Source organism: Mustela lutreola, chromosome 3 (assembly GCF_030435805.1).
Source record: "Mustela lutreola isolate mMusLut2 chromosome 3, mMusLut2.pri, whole genome shotgun sequence".
Lineage (NCBI taxonomy): Eukaryota > Metazoa > Chordata > Mammalia > Carnivora > Mustelidae > Mustela > Mustela lutreola.
This window is the reverse complement of record NC_081292.1, coordinates 17,065,293-17,088,164: the sequence shown is the minus strand read 5'-3', so window position 1 is coordinate 17,088,164 and position 22,872 is coordinate 17,065,293. Positions and strand designations below refer to the sequence as shown.

Below are 22,872 nucleotides of genomic sequence, written 5' to 3'. Positions count from 1 at the left end.
GAGAGGGAGAGAGAGAAGCAGACTTCCCACACAGCAGGACCCTGGGATCATGACCTAAGCTGAAGGCAGGCGCTTAACAATTGAGCCACCCAGGTGTCCCCGTTCAGCTACTTTTTTAAAAGTACCTGAACTTTGAATCCAGTCTTCCCAGGATCTCCAGCCTCTTCTGATATCCTCTTCCAGGGAACTAGGATTCCGCTGTATGAACAAGTCCCCTAAGACTCCTAGGAGACCGGACCATCAGCTCTCTCTCTGAACAGGCCGAATTCCTACCCAAGCCATCACCGCAGCCCACAGAGAGAACACACCCTGAAGACAGAGAGCGGGTCCTAATGGCATCTGCCCAAGCACTACTCAAAAGACTCCGAGTTTTTATCATAGATATAATTTGTATAAATATATTTACATAAAAATACTTTTATATTTGAAATTTGTATATTTTTCATGTTTTTTCCCTTTGCGAAGCACAAGGCAATTACCCCCAGGGACGACAGAAAGCTCATTTATGCCTTCAGCTAAAGTTTCCGAACTTTCTGCCCTGCCTTTAGCCTGGCGAGAAAATCACCTTCTGTTGTCATTTCATGCCAGATGCTGACCTTTGGCCTCCACAAAAGCAGAGCAGCCGCGGAGGTCTTAACTCAGAGCTGGGTTCATGTCTGGTCTTCGGCACCTTGTAGCTGCTTGACCTTCAGTGCCTTAACCACTCTGAGTCTGAAGCCTCCTCACCTGGGAGATGGGGATAACACTCCCTACCTATTAGGGTCACAAGTCAGTTCCCAAACCCAGCTGGATAACAGAATCCTCGCAAACTTTCAAAACATGGAGAATGAGAGCGATGTGAGAAATGTGCACCCTTAAAAAAAAATCCCAAGTGACTTTCTGGGACAGGAAGCCTGGGAAGCATAGATCTGAGGCTGACGTTCCACGATGCAGAAAGTTCCTGGCGCGTTCAGTACCCAGGTGTGCTACTGAAAACAGGATTCTACCTACCAGAGTTGGGAGGGAAAGGCGAGCACACGGAAAACCATTCTGGGCTTTCACTGTATGCATAAGGCCCTACAGATCATGATTCCCTCCCCTAATCCCAGTGACAACTGCCACAGCTACTCTGGAAAGCAAACAAGTCAACTGGCGGGAAGCACATGTCTTCTCCGCCCCACCTTCTGAGCTACTAACAGTGTGAAGTCCAAACAGAGAGGACTGGATTTTTCCCCAGGTGAACTTTTGCTATTAAGTTAATGCTGAGAATTTTAAGGGGGTAAGGGACCTCAGAAACAGAGCTGCCATGAATGGAGCGGCTGGCAACCAACATGGCCTGTTCGGTCAGTGTTACGCAAAGGCAGCTTAGAATACAGAATACTGGCGATCTGCTGTCCCCTGAAATGAACAGGATCATTCCTTCCTTTCTGGAATGTCTCCATTACCAGGAAAGGGGCGCAGCGCCACTCCGTCTCATCACCCCACCTTGTGATGAACAAGAGGGCCCAAGGCCTGGCATGCAAATGTGGATGGTTCATGGTCAAGAAAAAAAGGCTCAACTGAGGTCATGGCATCTGCCTCCCCGGGATTAAACACATTCCATAGAGCTCCAGGAGTCAGACCCATGGGCTACAGAAAGGCCATAAGACACACTAGAACTGGATAGGATTCCTAACTCAATGGTTATTAAAATCAAAACCCAGAGATTCTGCTTCCAGGAATGAATCCTACAGCTGTTCCCCAACATGTGAACAGAAGTAGATACTAAAATACGCTGCGTCACTGGGCAGCGAGAATCCCGGGACGCTCCTAAATGCCCAAGAAGGCGCTGGTTCCAAAAGTTACGTAGTAATCCAAAAGAGGTAGCACAGTAGGTACACGGAAACTGAAGGCAGGCAACCGTCGTGTTGTACATTTTAATTTACAATTTTTACCAAGAAAAAGGCATAGTTACAAAAGGGGAAGTTCTTTATACAAAATAGGGATTTTTATTTCACTCAGTAAGAGAATCCACTGGCATGTCTTGCCTCCCCAAATCAAATCTCCAATAACTCACTTAGCTAAAATTATTTCAAAAAGACAAGTCATCCAGACAAAATTATCAGCTCCCTAAATGTGTTTGAGAAGAAGAATTTAATAAACATTTGGCCTTGAACAGAGGTATTCTACAGAATACTTGCACCTTTACCAAAACTACTGCTGGGAGGCAGGTGAGGCATTAAGGGCATACAAGAGCGACGAGCTCACTTACCACGAGAACATTCTTACACGGTCAGTTTCTGCCCCTGTACAATGAGTGCACATGCGACATCGTAGGAAAAATGGCTTCTAAAAGTTTACAAGTAAATTTTATTGTGGCCACAGGTCAACAACAAAAACATACGACAGTTAACGGTTCAGATTCTCTGTGCCTCCTATTTGATCATATAAATTAAATATGGAGAGGTACACACAAACTTTTATTAAAAACAAGCTGTTTTCAAATCCCCAGTTCCTGGTAGAACACACAACACTACGGCCTGAGGGGTGGGGGGCAAAGTAGGGGCATACTGTTAGAGCACAGAGTTTCCTGAGAAGAAACCAATCAAAATGTTCAAAGCCTTTCTAGCAGACTCCAAGTACAGCGCCCACTCAACACTGCTCCTGGCAGGCTGCTTTCAGTCTGAAAACGTAAAATAAGAAACTGAAACACCAAAGCCTTCAAAAAACTTTATTGGGGGATAAGCCTAGCTCTGATGGAAGCAGCCCACCTATGAAAACCAGCAGCTGGTCTGATGTACATTCCTGACTTATACATTCGTGGCTCAAAATAAAGAACGTCAAACACAAATGATTCGAAAGCCATTACAACCCCAAGTTATGGGATCCACCTAGATGTGCCTGTATTGGCTCTGAGGATAGGATCTCTGCACCTTCTTCACGACTAACCAAAGCATGTGGCCATTAAAAGGGGGGGGGGGGAGAAAATTTAAATAGGGTATAGGGTTCTCCTCTCCACACTATTCCATGAACAAATATCTAGAAGGAAAATGAAAATGAAATGTGATCAATGCCCAGGTGTCTCTCAAAGAGAGCAACTCCCTGTGACAAATGTGATTTGGAACTTTCTAGAAGAACACAACCCAAACTACTGTGGGTCCACACAAAACCAGTATGTCCTACACGAGATGCAAAGGGATTAGGCCCCCCGCAGTTCACACCTGGCCCCCCTGCAACTCCACTGTAGTTTTCATCACTTCACTTAAGGAAAAAACTGCCTAGCAACCACCTCATGTCTCACTGACACCGGTCTGTGGCCCTCACTGACACAGTGGTGCTTTTTTTTAATAAGAAGCATCTGCAGAGGTGGCAAATGGTTGTATTGGACACCAGGTCACAGCAATTCCAAAAGCTGACGAAGCTCTCCATCGGCTGGTGCAGTCTTCTCCCCTATGGTTAGAGTTCTGCCACCAAAGGATGTGGGGGGGTACGTGGTGGACAAGTTCTTTGTGACCAAGCCTTGACAGAAGTCAATAAATAAGAGAGCTTGTCACTGGCAGAACCGTTTTATGGGCAACCTCCTCTAGCTGCAAATGCGGGGGCCGGGAGAGGAAGGAGGGGGCGTGTGTGCGAGAAAGAGGTAAAAGGTCCTTTGTCAAGGGTTTGGTGACCCAACCCCACATGCCCGGCTTGGTGTCAGCAGACCGGGACCTGCCTAAACCCATTATTCAGACGGAAAAGGAAGAGAAGACACCAAAAAAATATAGTCAGTTCTGAAATTTGCACAGTTGATATTTTGTTCTTCGTAGCAGTAAGGACTTGAATGAGAATCACGAAACTTGAGGAACACTTATATTTTTCTTCAGGATTTAAAAAATTGTGTCTTGTACTGAAAGACTACATTCAGTGTGGGTCGGGTCCAACAGCATTTGCTAGAACTCGGTTGTTAAGCACACCCAGCACTGGGAGGAAACTTCATCTGCGTCGAGTGGCTGGTGGGCCGGCCCGAGGCCGCTCCTTCACTGGTCCCCAAGCCGAAAGCCCTGTCCCCAGTTGTGTCTCCCGCCTCCACCGCCGTTCTGGTCCGCAGCTCGCCTCATGCTAGCGGGGGGCACGCCGAATCCCGACACCCCTCCTCTCCTGCTGGGCAGCCAGCGGTACCTGGGGTCGGGGGAGTGGGGGGGGGGGGGAAACAAAAGGAGAAAAAACAACACAATCACTTCTGGACCCTGCGCGCGGCCTCCTTTCTTGCTGTCCCCACGGCATCTCCCTGGAGTGTATCAGCCCGGCCAGGGCAAGGCTGGGGACGAGGTCCGACCTAACTGCCTTCTCAGCATTTCACTCAATGCCCTGACCCCCGGCAGCACTCACTTTTCGGGTTTCTTAAATTTACTCCTTTTCTAGCCTAACTCATGCTCAAAAAAAATTTGTTTTCTGATCACAAAAGTAATTCAGGCGGAACAGTACGGAAACAAAACTATTACTCCCACAAGCCAAACCACCAGAAAGAACCCCCCGTATATAGCATGCTGACGGATCTAAGTGCGGATCCAACGGGATCAAAGCACAACACAACAAATTCACGTGTGAAAGCCAAGTCCGCAGTCTGCATGTTGAGGCCCAAATGGCATCTCCACGCCGCCCCTGGGCCCTGTGGCGTCCGTCAGGGGGGGACTGGAGCCGCCGCTTGGTCTTGGGGTCTGGGCTGTGTTTTCCACGGGAATGCCTGACGTCCTCCGGCAGCTTCTCTCCACTGCCGAGGCGGTGCGAAAGCTGAAGCCCGGGAAGGGCACCCGCTTTCCCCGTGGCCGATTAACAAACTAAGAATCCCAGAACAGCTAAGAAAGCTTCCACCCTCGTCTGTGTTCTTCAGCATCTTGCCCTCCCTTGATCCTTAGTAAGCTGAGAATGTGTTTAAACCTATTCCACTTAGTGACTCAGGTCATGATCCCAGGATCCTGGGATCGAGCCCCACATAGGGCTTTCTGCTCAGCGGGAGACCTGCTTTTCCCTCTCCCACTCCCCTGCTTGTATTCCCTCTTTCTCACGGTCTCTGTCAAATAAAAAAAATCTTTAAGACAAAACAAAACAACAAAAAAACACCATCTTAAAACAAAACAAAACTATTCCACTTAGCTCCTCATGTTTTCAATCGTGCTTGAAGGCAGAGACCATCACCAGATACCTCCGCTCAAAGCCCTGACGGCACCAAGAGCAAGCCCTGAGAGCCACCTTGGCCGTGGCGAAGAGCCTGCCGAGCATGACCGCCTCAGACGGCGTCTCGCTTACGCCAGGTGCTGCCTGAGCCGACACTAACCTCCTCTTCCCCACAACCCTACGGGGCGGGCGCTATTCTTAGCATCCCATTTTAGAAATGAGAAAACCAAGGCCAGAGTAATCGTCAGGATCCCAACCAGGCAGCCTGGCTCCAGAGCTGGTCCCTGCACCGTTTCCTGCACCTCGGGCTGCGAGCCGCGGCAGAGAGGACAAGCGGGGCACCATTCAGGGGACAGCTGCCCGTGACTGGAGTCCTCATTTGTTTACATCATCCCTGATGCCTTCGTGTTCCCGCCAAAACCAGACAATGAAGCCCTTTCAAACAGAAAAACAACTGCCTGCGGAGAGGATCTACTTTTCTAAATGGAAGGCAGAACAGTGATCTTAGGGTTCTAGAACTTCCATCATCCCTTTTAAACAAACGCAGATTTGTCTGTAAATCACAATGCATTTCCAACTCCCGATTTCTCAATATTCCTGATGTTCCAGTACAATAACATTCCTCCAAAGTGTATAATAAAATAAAACAGTTAAAAGGGCTGTCTTGCTTTGCTTCATACTCTAAGACAATATGGAAGCCATCTCCACTGCTTAAATGGATAGTGAAATTAAATGCAAGTAATTACTACAAAAAGACACCCAATTATACATAATCAACAAAAATTTATGGTAATTTCAAAGCAGTTACTGCTTTTGCAAGGAGCTACATTTTGTCATCTGATCTTTATGCAAAATTTAACAGAAGGGCTTTTCCGCCAACAGAGAACGCTCAAATGCAAGGCAGGCTCCAGTGTGCCCTTGATTTTGCCACTAGAATCTCATACACTTTGTTGCCTGCAATCGAGAAATATCTCCAAGCCGGTAAGTCAGAAATATGGCCATTTAAAGTAAAAACTGTTGGCTAGCCACCAAATGACCAAGTTTTGTTTTTTTTTTTTTTTTTAATTGATGCATCTGCCATCTGACTTGATAAACGTAGATCAAAAATCCAAAACCTGCTGCTATCGTGTCCTTTGATAATTAGAAAGCAGATTGGTCATTTGTTTTTTTTGCCTGAAGCCAACTGAAGGCTCAGAAGACAAGTTTCTTCCTATGCACTTAAAAAAATAATAATAATACAACAACAGTGTACTTCTCGGTTTGTGTATTTCACAGACGGCTTTCAAAAACTTCCCGCCCCCCCTCCCCCACTGACAAATGGGATGGGGGGTGGGGCGGACCTCCTCAAGTTTCCCTGCTCTCACTGACCCCTCGGAAGAAAGACGAACTGCAAATACTAAAAGGAGCAAGAGGTGGAGGGGTTGTTTTATAGAAGTTTTTCAGGGGAAGCCAGGACTGCTTGTCCCCAACTGGGGATCAGGAGCAATCGTCAGGCAGGCTGTGACACCCAGATGATGATTTCACTGGTCCCTTCTTCAAATGCCTTCTGTTTCCGTGACAGAAAGGCCAGCAACTTCCATGCTTCAGTGTGTCGGCATCTCTTCTGGCTCATAAAATCCCACCCCAGCCCCAATGCTAGGATTTACTGCCATATTTACTGTATTTATTACCATATTTACCACCACCGCGTGGCCAACAGCAGACCTTACCACCTGCAGTCGTGGGAGACAGGGCGGCCCTTGATTTACAGATTAGCGAGGTGCAGCTTGGAGGTTTTATGAAGTCACTCCCCCTGATAATCCAAACTGGTAGACAAGGGGACGGACTTCAACCCAAGTCTGCCTCAGAACCAAAGCAGTGCCCTCAGCCTCCTCGCCTGAGTGAACCTTAGAAGCAGAGAAAGAACCAGCCCGCACTTCCTGGGTGCTTGGGCTATACGAACCTCGAGTTTCTCCCTTTCACTGTGAAAAGTTCCGGGTATTTTCTGTTCTATAACAGCTCACAGAGAAAGGCTGAAGCTGCTAACCAATGAGCTAACTGAACCCCTTTGCCTCTTCTCTGGCCAATCTCGTGTAAAACCAATGCTGGCACACGGCGGCCCACACTGGAGCTTTGCACAGTGCCCCACCTGCCCAGCTGAGCTACGATGTTCCCAGTGATGCCCAATGTTTGAGTCAGCAGCAGCCCCCAGCTGAAAGGGCTCCACAGAGAAGACCGAGCTGTGACTTTGATCCCTGGCTTCCTGTGACCGTGTGACCGGGGCCAGTCTGTTGGCTCCAGTTTCTCCACCCGCCGAAGAGGTAAATGCCGCCCCTCATGGAGCTCTGAGGACGCCTCCTAAGACAAGGGCAGTAAAATGGCTGTTTGGTGAGGAAGAAAAAAAGCACTTACAAAAACTGAGGTGTGGAGAGAAAATTTCTTCCTCCCAAGTCCATCGGGTATCTGAACATTAGGAAGAAATAAAGATGTCCAACAAGATTTCCAATGAGCTCATTGATTACCCTGCAAACAAAGAGTCCAGTTAGTTTCAAGACATGCAAGTGGTCAAGTGAGACGTAGCCAGTTGTAAGCAGTAGCCCAGGGAAGAGAGCCCTCCTGGCAGCCCGCTTCTGGGCCCTGGAGCCTGTGACAGCTCCACAATGAGTCCTTTTGTAGTCTGCGTGGCAAAGGCATTCTGAGGGGAAGGGAAATCGGTCCTGCGGGGGTCCAGCTGCCGTCCGACAGCTCTTTCAAGCCCCATCTCATCCTCAAAATATTGTTTTTGCTACTTCCTGCCTCCAGAGTTGGAAGCTGCAAAGCAAGCTTCTGACTGGTTTAGTCGTAAATACTGTATTTGTAAACCTCAGGGCAAATCGGAAGGCTGACAAGAGAGAAGCAGGGCAACAGGGGTGAGGGGGAGGCAGGACACGCCTGTTTCCCCCATTCCTGGAGACACAGCACTTCTCCCTTGCCTCCGGCATCCTTGCGTGTAAGACATCATGAAGATCACTGAGCATAGCTGACCTTCACCTTGTACTTCTAAAATAAACATTGACCTTCAGGTTTTTCCAAGGCTTACATACAGGCCACTTCAAGGTTTTATAGATCCACTCCTACTATCACATATCCTTCTGTGTCTTCTCCTGCCACAGGAGTCCTGTCAGGGACAAATCAACATTGGCAACTACTCCCAGACTCTACCCTTCTGGGCGGCAGGGCGGCTGTACCAGGCTCAGAACTTGCTCCGCTCTCAACAGAGTCTGTTTGCTCAAGTCACTCATTTCTATCACTTCGCGGCAGATGTTAGGACCACACAGAGCAGATATGTCAGACATAGTAAGAACTGGTACTATTAAAATCTGTTAAAACATTTAAAGTATTTGGTAGCGTAAGAAGTGGGAGTTCACAGAACAGTTGCATCTTGATCTCTCCCTTTTAAAATTCTGAATGGATGCAATAAAGCTTCTCCTCTCGGCGCCAATTCCGGGCTAGAAATCTGAGGCCTATTTGGCTAAAACTTCTGTACTATCAAACCACTTACAAAACTACTTCCCATCTGAGAATCTTTTGATGACTGGTGAGCAGTCTTCAAGGCATCCTGGAAATGCCTCAGGAATAAAAAAAAACACGGTAATTTTACACATAGTTCTTAGAGGAGTCAAGCGCAGACACAAATTAAATCAGTTCCTTGTCTGCTCAATCCGGACAATGAATCCAGAAATATTTATTCAAAAATACATACCCGGAAGTACACTGTGCGTAACGATGAGCTAACAAAATAACCACCACTCAATGCTAAATGTGCTTAAAGCCCTGCAATTTAATCAATTACGTCAAAATGAAATTACAGTTGACCCTGGAACACAGAGCTGAACTATGTGGGTCCACTTATAGGTGGGGCTTTTTGATAAATATAGTATAGTTATGTAAATGTACTTTCTTTTCTTCAGGTTTTCTTAATAAGACTTTCTTTTCTCTCACCTTATTATAAAAACGCAGTATATGATACACGTAATACAACACAACATTTGTGTGAACTGACTGCTTCTGCTATCAGTAAAGCTCTGGTCAACAGGGGACTGTTAGCAGTTCGGTTTGGGGAGAGTTAAAGAATATACACAAATTTCCAACTACACAAGAGCTTGATACCTCTAGTCCCCATCGTTCAAGGGTCAACTGTATTTCCTAAGTATAAGGTTCCGACGCATCAATGTTGAACTTCATAAAACTTTAAAATTTTATAAAGATCAGCTAAAGAACAATGGAAGTCTTTAAAGGATTCGCTTCCAGTCAAATAAATCTAATATCACTTACGAGCCTCCGATGATATAGTTGAATCCGAGGATAACCCAAGGTAAGTAACAGGCCTAGGAGACAAATACACACAAACATGAACAACCACACTAAAAAGGACCTAGCTGCCAGGCGGCTGGAATGGGTAAAGATACACCGACAAGAGCTTTATATAAATCCTTTGGAAAGTCACTGCAAAAATTTCTCAGACCAATCTAGCATGATTATACTTAAAACTTCCTATCTAATGTTATACTCATTCAGGGGCGCCTGGGTGGCTCAGTCGGTTAAGTGTCCCGATTCTTTGGTTCTGGCTCAGGTCATGATCTCAGGGTCATGAGACTGAGTTGCGCGCGCTCCACGGGGAGCCAGCTTGAACTAATAGCCTCCCCCATGAGAAAGCTCTCCAGTTGAATTCAACATTCGAGCCTCTGATTCAACACATCATACCAAGAGCTAAGGGAGCTGCAAGGAACTTCACAAGCTAATGAAGAAAGGGTTGTAGAGAAAGAACTTGAAGGCAGAATGTGGTTAAGTACTCTAAGAGAAACATAACGGCTCGTAGGGCCTAAAGGCAAGACTAATTCCAGACAGGAGACCAGGAAGTATGTTCAGTCCCAACTCAAATGAAGAACAGGTAGGCTTTACAAAAGGAATAAAATTTAAAAAGATGGTACTGGTGGAAAACTGAGAAGGCACTAAGGGAATTGTCTGGGGACAAAAACAATCTGTTCTAGCTAAAGTGTACAGTACGTTAACAGGGAATGATAAGAACAGATTTTAAGAGGCTGCTCCCAACAAGTATCTTTCCTTCCCCCTCTCTATCACACACACAGACATGAGATCACTCAAGGTCACATGCCTCAGAGGCCTGAAACACAGAGTGAGAAGAGCCAGCAAAGGATTCCAGGTTGGCTAAAGACAGGCAAGTGACTGAGCCGAGAAGAGGGGGCTGCCTACCGTACACTGCTCTGCAGTGACCTCTTCTGGACGAGTCAGAAAGTGCATCTCTGAGCTGAAGAGGGATTTTTTTTGCAAGGACAAATGAAAAGGAAATTTTTCCAACTACGTGAGAGTACCTTAAATCGTGTTCCAAACCAAAATGATACAATCATGTCTCTGTTCAGCTGGGCCCAGACATAAAGGACTGACATGATCAGAGGAATCATCAGCAACTGCAAAAGAAGTCAACATGTAAAGACATGGCTCCAGAAGCACTCCCAACAGGCTCAGAGTGAATCTACTTTTTTTTAACCTCTCCCCTACAAATAAATTCTCCTATGGCTTTATAAAAGCTAAAAAGAAATTCAATCATCAGAATTACAAACTGATCCTTTCAGTTAATCAATTATACAATGCATGCTACAAAATCCTAGAATAAAATATAATTATCTTAGATGTATTCAGAAATATCAGGGTCAAGCTTGGTTATTTGAAGAACAGTAGGCAGTAAAACTTTACTTACTATATATTTGCAATTAAAAAAATACATATCCACATAATGCAAAGAAAATACCAGAGAATCATCACTCTGGATGCCCAAACATAACAAAGAAGCCGGAAATGAGCCAGGAAACTAACAGTTTAGATAATTCATATAAGACTTTCAAAATAAAAGTTGTAATCCTATAATTTCAAAATGCCACGTAATTAACCACAGGGTTAATGCAATTTAAGCTTCTCTCAAAGGCCATTAATTGTAAATCTGAAACATATAAAAGGGCAAACAGTTTCTAGGGACACTTACCTGCATATCCATTGCTAAGCCAGTAATCTTGGTTTATAAGGTTAAAGATCAGAACAAACAAAGCATTGTGCACCTAGCATCAGTTCATTTCATTCCTGTGTTCAGAAAGAAAACCCTTTTCTAGAGTTCGGGTTGTTTAAAACATCCCAGAACACAAAGATATCTAACAATCTCCATCATGAATATTCTGTTGTAGTATCTGACGACAAGGAAATGGGAGATGTGGCGGCTCTGGCGTAGGACTCAGTTGGCCCCTTGTGTCCTCTCTGCCTTGCCCAGTGTCTCAGCATCTTGTCTTCAACCGGAAGACGGAGATACCTGCGGCCTGAAACTAACTAGGGTTCTACTCACATCCAGGGCTCCATAGCATGGTGGATATCCAGAACAATTTTTTTTTTCTTCCCTTAAAGGAGGGGAAAGGGCATCCGAAGTGCCACATGTCCTGGCTTGGGGCCAAGTTTCAATGGCCGCTAAGCCCCAGAGCAATGTTAAGCTCACCAGCTGGGCACAGACTGAGTGATCGTGCCCCCTCTGCGGCCCTCGCCATCTGCACAGGTCCGCAGCTGGAAGGCTGCTGGCAGCGGGGGCTACGACACAGAGAGACAAGCCGGGCCCTTCCAGAAGGACCAAATTACTGTGTAGGCCCCGAGGACAAGGACAGCAGTGAAGTCAGAAAGGGATGCTGGTTGTCAATTAATTTTCTGAGATGGAGCACAGATTCCAAAAGCTGTCTCATGGCACGGGATCTCTTTGTGCTGCAGTCAACAAGCTGTCACACATGAGACACAGAGAACTGGGAACAAGAGAAGGGACAGCAATAAAATTCAACCAAATGTGGAAAACCCGGCAATGGGAAGGGAACGCCGTCACTTGGGGGCTCTGTGATGTACGACAACTTTAAAATCAAACCTTAACTGAGGCGCCTGGGTGGCTCAGTAGGTTCAAGTGGCTGCCTTCGGCTCAGGTCATGATCCCAAGGTCCTGGGATCGAGCCCCGCTTTGGGCTCCCCGCTCAGCGGAGACCCTGCTTCTCCCTCTCCCTCTACCTGCCACTCTGCCTACTTGTTCTCTCTCTCTCTCTGTCAAATAATAAATAAAATCTTAAAAAAAAAAAAAAACTTTAATTATTTGTAATTATTCACTGGTGCAAACAGATGCGAATACTATAATTTGAACTGTTGTACAGAATACTGTCTACTTCCCCAAACCTGAAAATAATGGTTTACTTCTGGCCCCAAATAACAGACTAAAGGATACCACGATGCAAATCCAGTTAAAGAGGAGCATGAATAAATAGTCTGCCGGCCTCCCATCAAAAGCTCCTAGAAACAAAAATGAGCCAAATGTCATGGTTCAGAATTTCAGAACAAAGCAACTCCTCTGTAAAGAAATACTTCAGAAAGTTAGAGAGAAAGCCAACATGAGAATATTTTTAAATTCCTCCTCTCAAGCAGAAGAAAATCTTTTAAAACATCTAAAACCATGCCCTTGGGGCACCTGGCTGTCTCAGTCGGTAGAGCATTCGACTCTTGATCTCGGGGTTGTGGGTTTGAGCCCCGCGTTGGGTGTAGAGATTACTTAAAAATAAAATCTTTAAAAATAAATAAAACCATGTCCTCAATAAAGCCCTAAACTCCAGTCAAGTGAGCAAGGCTAATCTGTGTTCTCCTAACTGAATTCTAATAAGGACCTTCCCCAACCCCCACGGGCTGAAAGACCCACGGCGAGGAGAGTCAGCGCTACGGGCGTCTGAGATCCCACCCCTCGACGACTCGCCACCCGCCAGCCTCTGCTTCCCGGAGACACATCTGGGCTCACCTGGGTAATCCTTACCCTTCCACTGGACCATCAGCTCTGATGCGAAAGGAACCACAGCTGCCTTGCCTACCCCTGTGACTCCTCCAGCAGGACTCGGCTGGGAGCTTCTCACTGTTGTGTTGTTATTAGACACGTGCGCACACACGCGTGCGCACACACGCACTACCACGGAGTCTGACCCTGGGCTTTCTGAGAAGATTCAATCTCCTCCTCCCAGCTTACGAGGCCGGAGAAGAGGAGGAGTCGGGCCACAACCCTTCCCCGAGCCTCTGACTCGGCACCTTCACGCTATGTCTGGGAGGTAGAAAGGCCAGGCCCCGTTTCCACAGATGAGGACAGGAAGTTAAACGACCAGAGTGACATGGCTTGGTAGAAGCGGGGTGAACTCTAATGACTAGTCTAGTGCCCTTGTTATTACACCGTATACCAGACTCTGTCTCAGCCCTGGACAGGATAATCAACACTGGTCTGGCTCTCCCTTCTCAGGGTGATTCCTCGTGCCTTCAGCTGAAAGACTAGAAAAGAGGCAGAGATAAAAAACAAATGACTGTAAGGTCACATGAGCTCAAACAGCTACCTTCCGCCTCTGGACACCCCATTGTAACAGCATGATACATAGTCAATTAAAAAGAAACTCTAACAAGTATTAGAAAGGCAGGGGAAAGTATCTGTCTAAAAGATAACAAGCGGGGCGCCTGGGTGGCTCAGTCGGTTAAGCATCTGCCTTTGGCTCAGGTCATGATCCCAGGGTCCTGGGATCGAGGCGGGCTCCCTGCTCAGTGGGGAGTCTGCTTCTCCCCCTCCCTTTGCCCCTCCCCACACCCTCTCCCTGCTCGTGCTCTTTCTCTCTCAAATAAATTTAGAATTCTTTTTAAAAAAATTAAAAATGGGGTGCCTTGTTGGTTCAGTTGTTGTGTGTCTACCATTGGCTTGGGTCATGATCTCAGGGTCCTGGGATCGAGCCCCACATCGTGCTCCCTGCTCAGCGGGGGGCCTGCTTCTCCCTCTGCCTCTACCTTTCCCCACTTGTGCTCTCTCGTGCTGTCAAATAAATAAATAAAACAAAAAAAAAGGTTTTTTTCAATTAATATAATACAAGTTTCTAGCAGAAGTCTCTCTGTTTGTTTTTTTTTAAGATTTTATTTATTTATTTGACAGACGTAGATCACAAGTAGGCAGAGAGGCAGGCAGAGAGAGGGGTAAGCAGGCTCCCTGCTGAGCAGAGAGCCTGATGCGGGACTCGATCCCAGAACCCTGAGTTCATGACCGGAGCCGAAGGCAGAGGCTTAACCCACTAAGCCACGCAGGCACCCCAGAAGTCTCTCCTACTTTCCCAAATTTCTCCCCTGGTGTCTCAAAGGCACACTGCAGCCCCAGTGTTGAGGAGTGTTACTAGTAGGGGATCCCAATAGATGAATCAGAGCTGAAATTCGAAACAAACTCTGAATTTCAGTAACAGTTGTGCTTCTTCTGATTTGGTTTCAGCTTTGTGATTTGTTTTTTGTTTCATTACGTTTTTTTAAGCAGGCTCCCTGACCAAGGTGGGGTTTAAACTCACAACCTGGAGGTCAAGTGTCACATGCTCTGGCCCTAGGCCAGGTAGGCACCTCCCTGGCTTCATGATTTCTGAGGATTCTCTGGACTGAATACGTGAACTACTGCAATCACACCAACTACAGTACTATATTATCTGACAAGTTTGCAACTGGAAATTGACAAACCTACTGGCCTCCAACTGCAGTCTTGCAGTTCAATTCAGAAACCTTACAAATAAGGCGGCGCTCCTGTGGACAGGACTCCTGTGAGTCAGGCAGGAAAACGTGCAGGCGGCAAGCGTTCTGTCAGGATGTGAACACCAGGCCGTATGGCCCAGAGAAGACTGGGGATCAGCGAACCCGGGCTCCGGTCCTAGCTGTGTTACCTCGAACAGCTTGGTGACTCGCGGGGCATGTCACCACCTCTCCAGATCATTGTTTTCTTGTCTGGGAAATCTTATTTTAAAAGGACAGGTCTCGGGGTGTCTGGGTGGCTCAGTGGGTTAAAGCCTCTGTCTTCGGCTCAGGTCATGATCCCAGGGTCGTGGGATCAAGCCCCACAGAGAGCCCGCTTCCTCCAATCTCTCTCTGTCCACCTCTCTGCCTACTTGCGATCTCTCTCTGTCAAATAAATAAATAAAATCTTAAAAAAAAGACAGGTCTCAAAAGTTCCTCTTGACACAAACGTTCATAGCTGCCTTATTCATAACAGTGAAAAATGAAAACAAGTCAAACATCCATCAGCTGATGGATGGAGAAACAAAATGTGATAATTCCACACAACGGAGTCTTATTTGGCAACAAAAAGTAGAGACGTACTGATACGTGGCACACGGAAAGACCGTGACAACCCCACGCTAAGCAAAAGCAGCTGGTCACATGGTGCACGATTCCATCTGTAAGAAATGTCCAATAGAGGCAAATCCAAAAAGGCAAGAGGAGACTAGTGGCTGCCTAAAAGCTTAAGGGGAAGATGAAGTTGGACAGAAATGGAGAGTGGCTGTTGAGGGGTATAGGGTTTCTTTCTGTGGTGATAAAATATTCTGAAACTAACTGTAGAAATGACTGCACAACTCTGTGAACACTCACCAAATTGTATGCTTTAAACGGGTGGAACTGGACAGCACTTGAATTACAGGTCAATAAAACTTAAAAAAATGCCTCTCTGCTCTGTGACTGGAGAGTAGGGAAGCGGGGTAGACTTGTAAGAATTCAAGCAGACAAAAGGGATCTATGGGCTAATAATCCTGCAGAAGAGTCTTTTTTTTTTTTTTAAGGTTTTATTTATTTACTTGACAGAGATCACAAGCAGGCAGAGAGACGGCAGATAGAGGGGGAAGCAGGCTCCCTGCTGAGCAGAGAGCCTGATGCGGGGCTCAATCCCAGGACCCTGGGATCATGACCTGAGCCAAAGGCAGAGGCTTTAACCCACTGAGCCACCCAGGTGCCCCCTGCAGACAGATCTTAAGTGTTATTTAGGTATTACAAATTCGTTACATGACCTGACTAGATAGAAGGGAAGAGTAACTGGGTTCCAGGACATCAAATAACCAAGAGAAAACAATGTACAAATAAAATGTGGTCACAGAACTGTTGTAATTTATGTCTTATAATAGTGTTATAATTATTTTTTTAAGTCCTTATGTTTCAGAGGTGAATATTAGAATATTTACTGATGAAACGATATCACGTCTGGCATTTGTTTCAAATAATCAGGGGTAGGGGGACAGACATGAACAGAGATCGAATAAGACCAGTGATGAGACCATTGTTAAAAGTCAGCAGGAGTTAGGGGCACCTGGCTGCCTGAGTTCGGGGAGCGCGTGACTCCTGATCTCCAAGTCATGAGTTCGAGCCCCATGTTGGGTGTAGAGATGACTTAAATAAATACTTAAAAAAAAAAAAAAAAAAAAAACGTGAGCAATAGTTAAAAAGGGGCTCACATATACATGCAGACACACACTATGACGTGAATAAACCTTGGAAACATTCTACTAAGTGAGAGAAGTCAGCCACAGAAGAATTCCTAAAATGTCTCAAATTGTCAAATCCATAGGCACAGAAAGTAGCTCAGAGCTTGGCTAGTGCTTGGAGAAAGGGGGATGGGGATGCAGAGTAACTGCTTTGGGTTTTGGGGGGTTGATGAGGACATCTTGAATTAGACAGTAGTGGCGGTTGCATAACACTGCAAACAGACTAAAGACCAAGGGACTGGGACTCCTGGGTGGCTCAGAGGTTAGCCGTCTGCCTGTGACTCAGGTCATGATCTCAGGGTCCTGGGATCAAGCTCCACACCAGCTCCCTGCTCAGCGGGGAACCTGCTTCTCCCTCTTCCTTTGCCTCTCCCCCTGCTCACGCTCACTCTCTCTCTCAAATAAATAAAATCTTTAAAACAAAACAAAACCAGGGATGCCTGGGTGGCTCAGTTGGTTGGACGACTGCCTTCGGCTCAGGTCATGATCCTGGAGTCCCGGGATCGAGTCCCGCATCGGACTCCCAGCTCCATGGGGAGTCTGCTTCTCCCTCTGACCTCCTTGCTCATGCTCTCTCTGTCTCTCTCTCAAGTAAATAAATAAAATCTTTAAAAAAAAAAAAAAACAAAACAAAAAAGACCACAGAACTGTACACTTTAAAATGGTCACAACTGTCATTTTCTTGTTATGTGAATTTTACCTCAATAAAAAGGCAAACAAAGGTTTATCAACCTTTCTCACTACTTTTGTCTATGTTTGAAATTGTTCCATAACCAAATGTTTAAAAACCGGTCATGGGTCATCCACACTTAGAGTTTACTACTGATGTAAAAACAAAATTACTCCAACAGCCCCATCCTCAATGAAATCCTATCAAGGAGTAAAATGCAAAGCAAGTCAGCATCAGTATCAGGCCCGTCTGGGACAGGGGAGAATAAAAATCACAGATCCTGGGGGCTGTAAGGACCAAGCAGGATGTGGTGGTGAGAATCCCAGCTGTCCGTTTTGGCTGCGCCCAGACACTACCTTTCCCTGAATGAGGGGATGGGCGAGGTCCCTCCCTTCCGGCAGTAACGGTCCACGACCAGACACTCTGTACTGACATCATGATTTCCTTTTAAAAACACCTCATACAAATGCCAATTTAAGGAAAAATCATGTTGGACACCGAATGCCCATCCTTCTACTTCCCTGCAGCTATGAGATGAATTCATAACTCTCAAACTGACTTCGATTGAAGGGTGGTTCGGGATTCTCTATCCTGAGCTAACCACAAGCAGGTTTATAAAGCCTCTGGAGTCAGCCAACCTTCTCAAAATCATTTAGGCTTAATGAAATTATGTTCGCGTTTCGACAGAGCAGTATCAATTTATTCCTTCTCAGCATAAGCAACTCAGAACAGCACACAGAGTATTGTACAAAGGAAATAAGGAACGAGTCACAAAGAAACTTTCAGGAAAAGATTTTTGTAAAAAAACTTATCCATAACATCATATGGGTAGTCATATCTGATAAACTACCGGATTATTAAATCCCTGCTATAAATTTTACAGGTGAGTGATTCGATCACAGAGAACAAGGCTTTCATAGCATAAAGGAGTACTTTTCAGCCCCAATCTGGGAGATGTATATACTTCAGCCCAACTGTGCATTGGACCACATGACACATGACAGAAAGGAGATGCCAAATTTCAGTGAGAAGCACACAGCTCAGCCACGAGGGACAAGGCGTGGACAAGATGTGTAAAGGCTCCGGTCTTCTACTTTTTCACGATAAAATGGTGACTGTTACTTATGCCTCATGATGATGTTGTGAGGATTAAAAATCAAGTCCTCAAAGCACCTAGGACAGTCCCAGCACCGGTACAACTTACTGAGCAATTCCCATCTTTATGCCATTTCCTCAGAGGCCAACTGCCCTCAAAATTCTTCCAATACGTAAATACGAACTGGTAAATTAGAAACAAATCTTAAAACGACTATGGATAACATACCTGTTTCAAGTCGTGTGGAATACTGATATAAGAAATATAAATTGACCAAATAAAGAAATCCAGTTCCTGGGCCCACAGGGAAATAGAAGGTGGCAGTGATTGGCCTCCAAACCTGTCCAGATTAAAACAGACACAGCGGTTAGTTTCTGCAAGCCTGGTTAATTTTTTTTTTTCTTTTTTCTTTTTTTTTTTTTTAAAGATTTTATTTATTTGTCAGAGAGAGAGAGGGAGAGAGAGCGAGCACAGGCAGACAGAATGACAGGCAGAGGCAGAGGGAGAAGCAGGCTCCCTGACGAGCAAGGAGCCCGATATGGGACTCGATCCCAGGACGCTGGGATCATGACCTGAGCTGAAGGCAGCTGCTTAACCAACTGAGCCACCCAGGCGTCCCAATTTTTTTTTTTTTTTTTTAACTAAACAAAATGCACCCTTGCAAAACATTCTCCTCTGTGATGGTGGCTACCAAAGGGATACCACCAAAATAATTCAAGAAAACTGAAGAAGGGCTCTCATCAGCTTTAATTGTATCAATTTGGAAAAAATACTTCTAGCCAGGTTGAAAAAAATCAATACTATAGAAGCACATGGTCAGTCTTTACTGGGATAAGGCATTCACTTAAGCCTGTCAAAATTGAACTGTAAAGACAATTTCCAACAGGACAATAATAATCTCTATGCAGGAAAAAGAATATCGTGGGATAACAAACCTTGTCCAAAATTGTCATACTCAAAAGGCAGAAGTAAAATAGAAATGTTTGTATTCAAATCCCTGTGCTATTTAGGAAATATGGATATATGACTTCACACTACTAAGTTTCCCTCCCCCCCCCCCAAAAAAAAATTACAGAAGGGTCTCCAGTAAGAAGTGAGCCTCCCTCCTACCCCGCATCTCCCAATTCCCTTTAGCAACAACAATCGGTTTCTCGGATTTCTTTCAACAAATAATGTGTTACTACAGTTCCTCCCTTTTCTTCCTCTCTTGCATAGCACAGCTCTATACCTTGTTTCATTCCCTTGAGGAAATATTTTTGCTGTCTTTATATAAAGTATTCCTTTTATGTGAATGTTCAAAATTCATTTACACTGTTACAATGCCACAATGCCTATTCTTGATTATCTTTTTTATACACGTCCATGTAGGATAAAACCCTGGAAGTTAATCTGCTAAATTCACAGGCATTTGAGTTCAATTTTGCTAGACACTGCCAAATGCCTACAAAAATATTTAACTGACTTACGCTTTCTCCTACAATGTAGATTAATGCCTGTCTTCCTTCCACACCCTCACCATTAGGGTCTTCTATATTTACCAATTATTTTTTTAAAATCTTCAGCATTTCCTTTCTTCGTTTTTCTGCTAGATTTGCATTTCTTTGTATGTTCTGGAAATTCCCCTTTCTCGCCGCTGTAAATATTTTCTGGTCTGTCATTAAATCTGTGCCTTGATGGTATTCTTGCCGTACTTTGACATGCAGAAGTGTTCGTTTAGGTCGGGCCTGATTAGTACTTGGATGGGAGAAGTGTTTGTTTAATGTCGGCAAATACATCCCTCACAAGCTACATCCTGCTCACCAACTACTTCTCCACTCTAAGAATATGTTAGTGTCACAGTTCCACTGTGACACAGTCCCCATTCCTCTCAGGAGTGAGGCAGTGATCCGACTTCTTTTTCTCGATGGTCACTCAGCTCTCCCAATCCCATTTACAGAGTAACCCGTACTTTCTCCATTGACCTGAAAAGCTACTTTCATCATATATTTATTTCCTTTTGTATTAAAGTCTCTAATTATATTAAAGTGCTGTCCTGTTTGGAATTGAATTCCTATACCAATATCAACTTATTTCAATTTCTAGTCTTACAGTATGTTACAATATCTGGTAAAGTTACATGATTAAATAATCCCTCTCCCATTTTTCTTCCATGTGTGTCTTAATTTTCTTGGCTGGTCTCAAAATTTTATTTTCCTAAAAGAACTAGAACTGGGGCGGGTGCCTGGGTGGCTCAGTGGGTTAAGCCTCTGTCTTCAGCTCAGGTCAGGTCCTGGAATGGAGCCCCACATCTACACTCTCTGCTCAGCGGGGAGCCTGCTTCCCGCCCCCACCCGCCCCGCCTCTCTGCTTACTTGTGATCTCTCTGTCAAATAAATAAATAAAATCTTTAAGAAAAGAAAAGAAAAGAAAAAGAACTAGAACCGGCATCTTTGTGATACCAGTGTGATACAACTCCCCACAAGGAAGAAGTCTTTCACAGCTTTTCTAAGTTTTGATAGACTCAACCACCAAAGCTGAATTACCTATTGCTTGTAATATTAGCCAAGTTACCTTATTGCTTGTAATATTGGGAAACTGAGCCTCTTGGGCTAAATATACAACTCCATCTGTGAATAAAATTTTGCATCTTATTCTATTGTTGTCTAATTCACTGGCTAGAACCCGCAACACAATGTTAAATAACAGGGATTGAAGAAGACGACTTTCCCAGACCATAGAAATACCAGCATCATGCTGGCTCTGGCCTCGCTATACATAAGCATGAAAGACATGACCCTTGCATCAAGGAGTTCTCAAGTAGTGGGTTATCCAAAGAAGCAAAAGACTGATCCCAACGGTGGGAAAAATTGGGTCTCGGAAAAACAAATACAAAGTCCAAAAGAACTGCAAGAGCACAATAAACAAACAGGGACTGCTGACAATTTGGGTGTGGCTGGAACCGAGGACATTAGCTGTGGGGGCTGGCCAGACACCACGCTACCCAGTTCCACTCTCCAAGTGCAAGAATGTAACCCTCACAAGTTCAATTCCACCTGGAAGAAAACACGCTTTCTGGAATACCCGAAAGAGCTACTTTCCAAGAAGCCTGTATTAAACCAGCAAAGCAAAATAGGTCAAAACTCATTTTGATTCATTCACAACTTCATCATAGGTACAGTTTAAGAGAAAGAACATCGGAAGTGATTTGAGAAGGCCTAGCTGCAAAGTTGTAGCTTGCAATGCTAGGACTTGCCTCAGTTGGCATCTGTAAAAGCGGAATGATCTACTAATACTCGCCCTACTTTGATTAGTGGTTAAAAAAATAATAATAATAAAATAAAAGTGTGGTCCTCTTGTCATTTACATACAATGACTCAGGAGATAGATTTTATAGTTGAAGAAACAGAATGAGAAAAGGTTAAATAATAGCTAGTAAGTGGCGGAGCTAGAATTTGATCCCAGACAGCTTGACTCCAAAGTTTATGACACAAAACCCTGATTTTTTTTTTTACAATGTCTCTCACAAGTGATATCATTATTACGAGGTATAATTATAATTAGGAAATGTTTTAAGTACTACTGTGCTTGTATAATAAGCCTGATTCTCCCTGCTTATGAAGAGCACTGGGATTGAAGACCAGAAGCAAGCAAGCCCTGGCCTTGGCCCTTAAATAGCCCTAGGGCCTTGGAAAAGTCTAAACCTTTGTGTTGGTGTCTTCATCTACCCAGTGAAGTCTGCCCTGACTCCACCTTCCTTATTTCCAGATTTTGTAAAAGGCAGGAATTAAGAAAGTGGATTTAAAAGGTCCTTTGTTTAAAAAAAAAAAAAAAAAAGGTATGTGTGGGTGTATGATTATTACAAATCTCTTAGGAGACACACACTGACATGGTTTTTACAAATTCCCATTTTAAGCTACCTCCATATTCCCGTAAGTTACTCAGGGCCTCGTTTTGGAAAAGAAACCCTGGTTTTTTCCGACTACATCTTTCACTAACACTGACGACATGACACTATTTTTAGCCACTGTGTGCACCTGTGCTTTGGAAATCAGTGTCTGTCAAAATATCTCACTCCTTTTCCCCGTTCATTAAGCTTACCCTTGAGTTATACTTGGCTTTCATTGATCTAAGAGACTTAATATTATTTTTGTATTACTTTAAAATTATAATTTAAAAACACCAGGAGAAAGCTTATCTCTTCAGAAAACCACAATATACTTCTGAAATCCCCACTGACGTCCCAGCTAAATCCCCTCCTTTGCTCTGATATGTAAATAGTTCGGATGAGAAAATGGCTTTTGTTTTCAGGGCTGGGCGAGGTTGGCGGCCCATTTCTCAACCCTGGAAAGCCGTCGCGGGATCCCGTAATGGGCAGCAGGTGCAGCACCGAGAGGGCGGGGCCTGCGGGCAGCCAAGGGGAGGGCAGCAGCTCGTTTTCACCACCCCCCCCCCCGCCCTCATCCCAGCCGTTTTAGAATGAAAGCTGGGCCCTCGTGAGAGTTTAGGTGATTTGCCAGAGCTCCTCACTTCAAAGCAAGAAGTCCACATCTTCACTGGCTTATAAGGGCTTAAGAAAGGGAGAAGGCAGTGCTCTTTAGTTACTGGTCCCAAACCTCCTGTTGAGAGAGTGGGTGGCAGCCGTCCTTGAACTAAAAATCTCCCGAACA

General features: G+C 45.0%; 1 protein-coding gene across 1 annotated transcript in view; it reads right to left on the bottom strand.

Annotated features, from left to right (window-relative positions):
- Positions 1-1,881: 1,881 nt before the first annotated feature.
- The window catches only part of DERL1 (derlin 1), a 29,243-nt gene continuing 8,252 nt past the window's right edge, over positions 1,882-22,872 (bottom strand). Inside the window, exons 2-8 of the mRNA XM_059165704.1 lie at positions 18,455-18,566; positions 12,392-12,456; positions 11,135-11,161; positions 10,467-10,562; positions 9,409-9,461; positions 7,507-7,617; positions 1,882-4,119 (exon numbers count right to left, since the gene is read on the bottom strand). Coding sequence (XP_059021687.1) covers positions 3,978-4,119; positions 7,507-7,617; positions 9,409-9,461; positions 10,467-10,562; positions 11,135-11,161; positions 12,392-12,456; positions 18,455-18,566 — 606 coding nt within the window. The 3' untranslated portion in view covers positions 1,882-3,977. The remainder of the gene's footprint in view (positions 4,120-7,506; positions 7,618-9,408; positions 9,462-10,466; positions 10,563-11,134; positions 11,162-12,391; positions 12,457-18,454; positions 18,567-22,872) is intronic.